Source organism: Hippopotamus amphibius, chromosome 10 (assembly GCF_030028045.1).
Source record: "Hippopotamus amphibius kiboko isolate mHipAmp2 chromosome 10, mHipAmp2.hap2, whole genome shotgun sequence".
Taxonomy (NCBI): Eukaryota; Metazoa; Chordata; class Mammalia; order Artiodactyla; family Hippopotamidae; genus Hippopotamus; species Hippopotamus amphibius.
In genome coordinates, this window is record NC_080195.1 from 83,637,945 (window position 1) to 83,647,682 (window position 9,738).

General features: G+C 39.1%; 1 protein-coding gene across 1 annotated transcript; it reads right to left on the reverse strand.

The window, feature by feature from the left end:
* Window positions 1-2,991: 2,991 nt before the first annotated feature.
* LOC130830157 (serine/threonine-protein kinase PAK 1-like) lies at window positions 2,992-4,552 on the reverse strand. The gene has a single exon (XM_057697179.1). It carries the CDS (start codon window positions 4,526-4,528, stop codon window positions 3,050-3,052), a length of 1,479 nt encoding a protein of 492 aa, XP_057553162.1. The 5' UTR covers window positions 4,529-4,552; the 3' UTR covers window positions 2,992-3,049.
* Window positions 4,553-9,738: the final 5,186 nt, after the last annotated feature.

A 9,738-nucleotide genomic window follows, 5' to 3' on the forward strand; every position in this document is an offset into this window, starting at 1 on the left:
TTTAGGTGTGGAGTGGTATAATCATTTATTAGTGTCCTTACAGTGTTAAATTGGTTTCTATGAGGCTGTGCTGGGAAGGAGCCATTGTAGTCTCTAATTACAGAATTTATTATCAGTTCCGGCTTAGCACAAAGGTATGAAAGCTATGTTGCTTTGATGTTAATCTCAGGTCTCTGATAACGTCTCTGGCAAGTATGCTCAGGCTACTAATGAGAGGAAAAGGGTTGGGGTCCTGGTTGGGTGGTATGGAAGCTGTGACCCTAAAGCCTTTCCTAACCCTACCCCGCTATAGATGGGAGAAGATGACCCATGGTGAGGAAATTCAGGACTGTAAACCACAGCGTTGAGAAGTGAGTTTTTTTCAAAGAGGCTGATTAAAGACTTTTCTATAGAATAAGAGATCTGATCTTGGAAGGATAAAACTATCACTAACTAATGAAGCATGTGGGTATGGTACAGATGTAGATATACATAGAGAGATGGACAGAGAGGGGGAAGAGTGAGGGAGCACAGTACCTGATGATATCTGCAGCATCAGTTAGTACTGCCTCAGAAAGAATGCCCCACTGTATTGAGAGTGTTGCATGATATCTCAGGGTAATAAATGTGGGTAAGCAGGGTATATAGTTCTTAAGGTGTCAGGGTAGATAGTTCCTCTGGCCCAATATTGTGGAAGAGATTCAGACAAAGAGGAACATATTCAATTGAAAATGTTTCCCACACAGGCTGCTTATCTGAAAATGATTCCCACAAAAGCAAATAAGCAAACACACAAACACCTACATAGAATCACATTGCGTGACTCAGAACTAGAACTGGATAATCCAAATCTTAGCATCATGTGTGTAGGGATGAATCTTTGTAATTGTTATACCCAGGTAATGTCCAGTGGTTACAATCTCTCAGGGCAAGATTTGGGTTTTGAGTTGGGGGGAATTCTTTTTTTTTCTTTTTTTTTAAGGATTAATTTTTTTTAAAGATCTGCTTTTACCAAAAGATAAATATTAAGAATTGATTATTTGGAAATCATATCAATTGGTGGAGACTAAAATATCCAGTACCATTGCCCTTTACCTTCCAGAAGTATCCCAACTAGAAAGTTTGTCAATTACTTATTGATTCAAAGTAATTCGTTGCATATTGTAAAAAAAATCAGAGCACAATATAAAACTAAGTACCCTTCCAACACTACTAATTCCATTCTTTAGAGAAATCCATTTTTTAACAGATTCCTTGTATAACTTCAAGTATGTATATTTGTCTCTTTTTAAAAGTTTTTAAACTACTTATTGCCTGCCACTTCTAAGAGGCACTGTTCTTCTGCAGAGGCTGCAGGCAACTGACTGCTTTGTATAACCTCACCATGGCCAGGGAGATGCACTCAGGTAGACAATTTTGAGTTGGAATGATGGAATAGTTTTATACCCAACTCTTTTCCTGCCAACTGAGAGAGGAAGGGGAGGATCTGAAATCCATTTAGATGATTCAAAGAGTTCTAGTAAAGTGGCATACTGTGCTACAGATCCCACCCCACCCCCACCCCCACTGTGTCCCTGTTACACTTCCTGGAGTTTATATATACCTACTTAAGATGCAATAAGGGAGTCTTTGTTAATTCATGCAGTCTACATTTTTACACTGACGTATAGTTGATTTACAGTATTATATTAGTTTCAGGTATATAGCAAAGTGATTCAGTTATACGTGTGTGTATATATATGTGTGTAAGTGTGTATCTGTATATCTGTAGTCTTTTTTTCCTGATTCTTAGTTTATTACAAGATATTGAATATAGTTCCCTGTGCTATAAGTAAATCCTTGTTGTTTATCATGAAGTATATTTTTTTTTCAAGTAAAATATTTTCATCTCCTTTTATTGAAGGAAATAAAACTTGTGCTACAGAGGCAGTGGTACCTCAGAGCATGACAAGGTAGCCATTGGGGCTGACATGACAAGCCACAATGCTGGCCAGGGGGTCCTACCATAATGGCAGGACCAAAACCACAAAGATAGCAGGAAGTAGCAAACATCCCCAACACCCAGTGCAAGCATTTCCATTTGCAGAGAGCTTGGCCATGCATTGTAAAAACAGGGTCCCCTCACAGCCGGCAGACTGTCATCTCAGGCCAACAAATGCATCCAAAACTAACATGTAGTCTCAGATTTGGAGATCTTTCCCTTTGACCCAAAGATTCAGGCCATCAGAAGATCTGAGTTAATCTTTTAGCTCCTTATCGCAAATGGAAAAAGAGGCTGAGTTCTTGAAACATATAGGTATAGCTGGACAGGTGCTGATGAACAGCCTTGTTCTAAAAGCAGCTAATTTGTTTTTTCCTGACTTCTCACACTGCTCTCACCTAGCACGTGCCCTAGGAAACCTCTCAATGTTCTAAACAAGGATAAAATGCGGGCAGCAGCCTAGGGGGATTTAGGGAGTCAAAAGCTGCTACATAGCCAAGACCATTTCACAAGAAACAGCATGGGGAACACTGTTGGGTCAAGATCCTCCCAAAGAGTGGCTAGAAGCATACACAAAGAAAAATGTGGGATCTCTCCCTCCCATGTCAGGATCAGCTGTGCCAAAGTCATGGTCCAGAAAGAAGAGCCATTTCATGTCCCTGGCAGAATATCAACCTCCAGAGCATTCCTCAATCTATTCCAATTTTCAAGTACAGTAATGTGTTTGGGCAGTTTGGTAGCAGAAAAGCAAGCACTAAAGAAAAATATCAACCAATTGCAAATTGATAATGTTATGAAGCCAAAAATTCCTACAGTCAAGAACTGATTGGTGGGGAAAGGATTCTTCTATGTAGAAACAGGAGTCCAAGGGTTTATTCATATAAGCCCTTGATCATAAACCACTCTCATATCCACAGATTGGGAGCAAATTCCTTATTTTAAAATGGCTGTCATCTGATTAGTCAATTGCAGTTCTCTTCAATGCTGGACACATGGTTTTCAAGGATCAAAGTCTTGAGAGCACTGCAGCAGCTCTTTAGCTGAACCTCTCTTTTCCACATCCATTTCAAGACAGCGGTTCAGAAAGTCTCAGAAGATAGCTGACAGCTTCTCTGGGTTCTGAAGCTCCGGAGTTCCATTGGTGGCGATGAGGTACAAGGCTCTCAGAGGGTTTTCATTGAGGTATGGGGGCTCCCCTTCAATCATTTCAATGGCCATGATGCCTAGGGACCAAATGTCAACCTTAGGTCCATAGGCGTTCTGTGTCACAACCCCTGGTGCCATCCAGTATGGTGTTCCCACCATGGTGCTCCGTTTGCTCTGCTCTGGGGTGTTCTGGGCACAGAATCCAAAATCAGTTAGCTTGACGGAGCCATCCATTCCCAACAGGATGTTGTCACTCTTGATGTCTCTATGAATAACTTGGTTCAAATGAAGAAACTCCAAAGCCTGCAGGCACTCACGGCACATAGCTGCAATCTGGCCTTCATCCATGCAGGTTTCTGTTACCACATCTGTCAAAGAACCTCCAGCCAAATATTCCATGACAACCCACAGCTCATCTCCCACGAGGTAACTGTCCAAATAGTTCACAATATTTGGGTTCTTGTTTACCCTCATGACCAGGATCTCATTAATAATCAGCTCTTTCTTCGGCTGCTGCTGAAGGTTCATCTGCTTAATGGCCACCTCCTGTCCTGTGGCCACATCCATTGCAGTGTACACAGTGCCCGAAGCACCTTGTCCAATCTTCTCAAACCGTGTGTATTTCTTCTTAGGATCGCCCACACTCACTATGCTCCGTAATTTCTCCAAGAGCTCCTCATCAGACATTTTAGGCTTCTGCTTCTGCTTCTCAGTATTCCGAGTCAGAGCATCTCGTGGAGTGGTATTATTCTCAGTAGGTGAAATGGGAGATGTAGCCACATCCCGAGTTGGAGTAATAGGAAGTGGTTCAATCACGGACCGTGTGTATACAGATTTTGTATGCTCTGGGCGTGGAGCAATCACTGGAGGTGGGGTAGCATCATCGTCATCATCTTCATCTTCTGAAACTGGTGGCACTGCAGGGGTCTCAGACACAGTCTTCACATTCAAAGTGTTAGAAGAATTATAATCCTCAGCTGATTTATCTGTAAAGCTCATGTATTTCTGGCTGTTGGAGGTCTTCGAGTTATAAAATTCCAATACATCCAGAACAGCCTGTGGGTTTTTCTTCTGCTCCGACTTAGTGATATTTGATGTCTGAAGCAAGTGGGCCCACTGCTCTGGCATCCTTGTAAACTCACCTGTGACAGCATCAAAACCAATATGAATTGTGTGCTCAAAATCTGAAGGAAGAGAAATCTCCGGCCGTTCCTTTTCCTTCTTTTTATTTGTTTTATCTCCAGGTAAGATGCTTCGATAAAATCCGTCCTTCTTTTTCTTCTCCTCTGGGTTTGGAGGCAGAGGTTTGGAACCATGGTTTAGGGTTCCAGCATCTTTGCTGCCAGCTCCAATCATAGTGCTGGTATTTCTCATCGGAGGGGCTGGGGGTTTGTCTTGAATGTCTAGGCCGTTATTTGACATTGTCACCACTACCAGCAGCTACTTCCTCGCTAGTTCAGCTCAACTCGGCTCCTCCCATGAAGTCTATTTTTTAAATCCATTTTTTGAGGTAAACATATTACCTGTTGACTCATTTTGAGCTTGTAATCAAGTCTCCTACCCCTCAACACACACTTAAAGAGCTAGGAAACCTAGGACAAATCTGTTCAGCTCTCATAGCCTCAGGTTTTATGTGTAAAAGGAAAAGATTTAACTAGAGAACTTCTGAATTTCTTCCAGTTCTAACTTCTCTCAGTTCCTAGGAGGGTTCATTTTGTACTTTTGCACAGGATCTCTCACCCATAGCGATGTGGGAATGTAAATCTGCCTGGAGACATTAAGTTGATTAAACAGCATAGACTGTGCAGATAATTTTTCTCAGCTGTACAAAGCTAATATTCACAGATGTCTGAATACTTGATGGTTGGGGGGTGTGTGTGTGTGTGTATGTGTGTGTGTATCTATATACAGCTAGTTGACTATACTGAATTGTAATGGTCCAGGAAGGAGAAAACAAGTTTCAGACAGAAAGCACCAGTGGGAAAGTGAGTGAGGAGAATTAAGGGTGTGGATTTCTATGCAAAAACTGCCCATCTCTTTTCTTTAACCCTAGGAAGTAGGCATTTCGTTTAACAAAATGACTAGTTGAGGTGCCACACCTCATCTGATTTTGTACATGAGGAAGTGAAAGAGAATTGTTTTGAGAATAAGGTCAGAGACTAAATAGAACAAAGAGAAGGTCCAAGATTTGTCATAATAGTGTGAAATAACTTGTGGATATGCTATTGTCGTGTATAAATACACTCCCTAGGTTTTGACACACTTACTCTCTTCTTGCCCTTACTCTACAGTCTCTTTCTCAGTTTCCATCTAGCACGGAATTTATATGGATAGGATCAAAAGGTGATGACTGTAAATAATGGAAAGGTGCAACATACCAGAGGCTGATGATGGAAAGGAAGAGAAGACAGGAAAGAGGTGATATGGAGAATATTTGCTTCACTGACCATGGATTTGGTGGCCATGTGGGGTGCCTCCCGAATCTAGAATTTCTTTCCCATGATTTTATGAAAAGGAAATAAGAATAGAGGCGCTTCTGCTGTATGTCTTTATCTTTAATTCTTTTTTGGATAGAATATTGACTCATACACTACAGAAAGGACTGGTTGGTACTTACTTTTGTGTAGTGTATGCTAGATTTACCAAGAGGTAGTTTGTTTTGCTATAGACTGTATTGTGCCTCCATTCCCTAATTGAGGACACAACATGAAAATTATAGAGGGAAAACTATTTTAGAAATCTTTAAGATTAGAAAATTTGTGCAGATGCTAAGGTCAGTATTATAACTAACATATTAAAAGTATTCTGATATTCTCCATCTGACATCTTGTAAGACAAGACAAAACAAAAAAAAAAGAACATTTTTGTATGTATTTTTAAGTTGTATTATTCCTATAAAAATTCTATTCAAAAAAATCACAATCCTGAAAAAAAATCCCATGGGATTTTATAAAACCACAATTGTTTTGAAAGTAAATGAGTTTAACTGGAATTATCAAGGTGACTTCCACTATTACTGTTATTTTTGTCTCCAGTAACTAATGACAACCTTTTCCCATAGAACTGAATATAAATTAAATGAAAGCAAAGCCACTGACTTCTAGTCATAAATAGAAAGGAGACAGTAATGGGGACTCCCTACTGTTTTTTTCTTTGTGAGTGTCCTAGGAATAAAGAAGAAAGAGTATCTAGTTCATCACTCATATTTTCACATTGCCCCAAAGATAGAGTATTGGCGCATTTTGAAAATGAGCTATCTTCACATATAATGTAATGGTTCACAACATAGAACTTAAGGGAGAAATCTGTATTTTACACAACTTAGATTCTGCTAAAAGAACATCAGCTTCCTAAATTCAATGAATGAACTATATCTTTCTAAAATAATCATCGGTTTCATCTACATTTGAATTTTGAAGGCTAATTCTTCAGTTCACTTAAAAATATTTGAAGGTGAGGCAATATATCACTTTAATCAGATGGTAAAGTTGACAGACTTGGGATTTGGAATCAGAGGCAATTGTTTTGATTTCACTTAATACCTGTGTGCCCTTGGACAAATTAGGATTTCAGTTGCCTGAAATACAAGAAGAGGGTGATAAAGCTGATTCCAGTTTGTTCTGAGGTTGTGGTGGATACCTTATTTGGTCCATCCACCCATGGTAGGACTCGCTCGACCCCAGCGATTTTATATGTCTGCCTCCTTAGGGCCCCATCCCTCAGCTCTAGCTGACTGGGCTGGAGTGAGCATACAGCTCAAGCTAAGCCAATGAGACTTCTCTTATTGGATATTTGCAATTGTGCAGGAGAGAGTGATTGTTTCACTGTTTCCAAACGTTTGTGTCTGGATCTATACAGATGGTACCTGACTTACAATGGTTTGACTTATGATTTTTCCACTTTACAGTGGTGCATAAGCAATATGCATTTAGTAGGAAGTGTACTTCAAATTTTGAATTTTGACTTTTTTCTGGGCTAGTGATATGCAGTGCAATACTCTTTGGTGATGCTGGGCAGCAGCAGTGAGTCTCAGCTCCCTGTCAGCCGCTTGATCACAAGGGAAACAACAATGGATAAACTTATAACCATTCTGTTTTTCATTTTCAGTACAGTATTCAGTAAACTGCATGAGATGTTCAGCTCAACTGCTTTTTATAAAACAGTCTTGGTGTTCGATGATTTTGCTCAACTATAGGCTAATGTAAGTGTTCTGAGCACAATTAAGGTAGGCTAGGCTAAGTTAGGTTGATAGGTAGGTAGGTGTATTAAATGTGTTTTCTACTTATGATATTTTCAACTTAAGATGGGTTTACCATAAGTGGAAGAAGATCTGTAGTCTGTGTTCAGAACTTGACCTAAAATTGATAGATTGAGACGCTAGATTTCATCTATGTTAGAAACATTGACACCCCTCCAGCACACTCCTTTTCTGTTTATGTTCTAATACTTATAAAATGTGGATTTAATGCTCCAAGAAATTATATTTCACAAACAACAAATGCCACTTAAATAAAATTATGACCTAATAAATTGAATGTAATAGCTAGTGGCCAACACCTCTGAGCTACAAAGTGTTCAATTTGAAATGAGAAACATTTCCCAAGTCTAAGGTTTGTGTAATTTTTAAGAAATAATAAAGGACTTTTGATGCCCTGTCTTTGAAACACTCTCTCAGTGCCTTGTTCCTTGGCAATTATTACTGGCTCTAGTGTTTCTGTGTCCCAATTCTGTGTGCTCAGTTTCACTCTGTCTCATACTCTCTATGACTGAGTCATCTTTTTAGTACAAGACTCTGATCGTGGATGCCAGCTGCCAGGTCCACACCCTCTCAGGAGAAATCTAGCAAAAGGTTCATTTATACATGACTTGAGAGAACCACTTTTCACAAAACCCTGCCACGAATGTCAAATATCCTCTGACTTACTAAGAGGCCAAGGGTCTTAGGTGGGAACTCAGAATTGTTTCATCTGTAGAGGCTGTCATTCCTGAAGCAAATACTTTAGAAGCTTTGAACACCAATACTTGTATCTACTGCTCTTGGTCTCTAAGGACCTGAAGAATCAATGATGTTACCGGGATAGTTTATCTAAAGACAGTTTTATTGTTCCTGTGCAACCTGAGTGCTGTGTTGCATGACAGGTAATTCTTTTGTAGTCAAAAATTGTCTTATTTTTCATAACATATCACATGAACTCTTGCTTCCTCTCTGCATTTCTATACATAAGAACACATAGAAGGGAAATCTTTTATGTTACAATTTAACATTTCACAAAAACTTATCAGCTACTATGGAAATGTAGGCAAAAGAAAGAGAATTTTGTTATTTAGATTTAGTGCCTTCACTGCAAACACGTTGTAGGGTTATTATTATTATATTGCTGAGTTTGGTAATATTTTTACTTATTCACTTTTTTATTATAATGCATGGCTATTGTAGGGACTATAGAAAATACAGAACATAAAATCATTAGGAGTCCCAAGAATCAAAAATAATCACTGCTATAATTATACACACATACACATATATATCTTTGGAAATAGAATACGTTGTTTCGTAACCTGAAATGAGACTATTTTATTTAAAGTCATTGCTTAATCTACAAATAGACTTGTATTCTGCCAAAGAACAAAAAAATGGGAATTATAAATTTAGATAATAAGAAGTAGGCATATGCTATTGTGACATTGGGTGCTAGGTGCTAAAGTTCACACATCTGGGTCTGGAAACTATACCGTAGAGTTTACACTTTTAAAGAAGTCCAGGCAGGGTCTGAATGTAACATGACCATGTTTAGAAACTACCCAAATCCTTGGAAAATTCTACATATCCAATAAATTAATGCATATACAGACTAAACATAGTGCTTGGCATACAGGAAGTACTCAGTAAATCTTAGCCATTATGCTTAAACCTGGCCAGTACTCTGTGGGTGGGGTGAGGGGTGAGGAGGGTTAGAAGAGTTGTTGCAGTGTTTCTAGTTAAAACTCTGTTTGTGGTTTGCATAACATTACCCTTTTGGCTTAGACATTGTTATGGACAGAAAGTTTGTATCCCTCCAAAATTGATGTTAAAAATTTAATCCCCATTGTGAGGGAAGTAGGAGGTGGGGGCTTTGGGAAGTAATTAGATTATGATGGTGGAGCCCTCATTAGTGCTCTTATAAAAGAAGCCCCAGAGAGCTATCTCATGCTTTTCATCATGTGAGGACACAAAGAGACATTGGCAGTCAGCCCCCTGGAAGAGGATCCTCACTGGAACCTGACCATGCTAGTGCCCTAATGTAGGACCTTTAGCCTCCAGAACCATGAGGAATGAATTTCTGTTATAAGTGACCCAGTCTATGGTATTTTGTAAAAGCAGCCCAATCTAAGACATATATTATTCATAAATTTCTAATCTTGACTTTAAAAATAGTTCTTGTATGTATACGTACATTGATGACAAACAATTCTGTGATTCTCAGAGGTGTTTGATTTTGGTAATTCTAGGCTTAAAAAATACAGTAAGTATTATTACCCATTGAATAGGAAAGAGTTGAACAACATATGATATTGTCGGTTTTATGGAATTTGCTAGCAGTATAGCAGATGCTAGCTAGCCCCTGAAAAGAGAGGACAGGTTAGTTTTGTGC

Bases quoted from the DNA above. Each gene is read 5' to 3' on its own strand.
- LOC130830157 (XM_057697179.1), bottom strand. From the start codon at position 4,528: ATGTCAAATAACGGCCTAGACATTCAAGACAAACCCCCAGCCCCTCCG.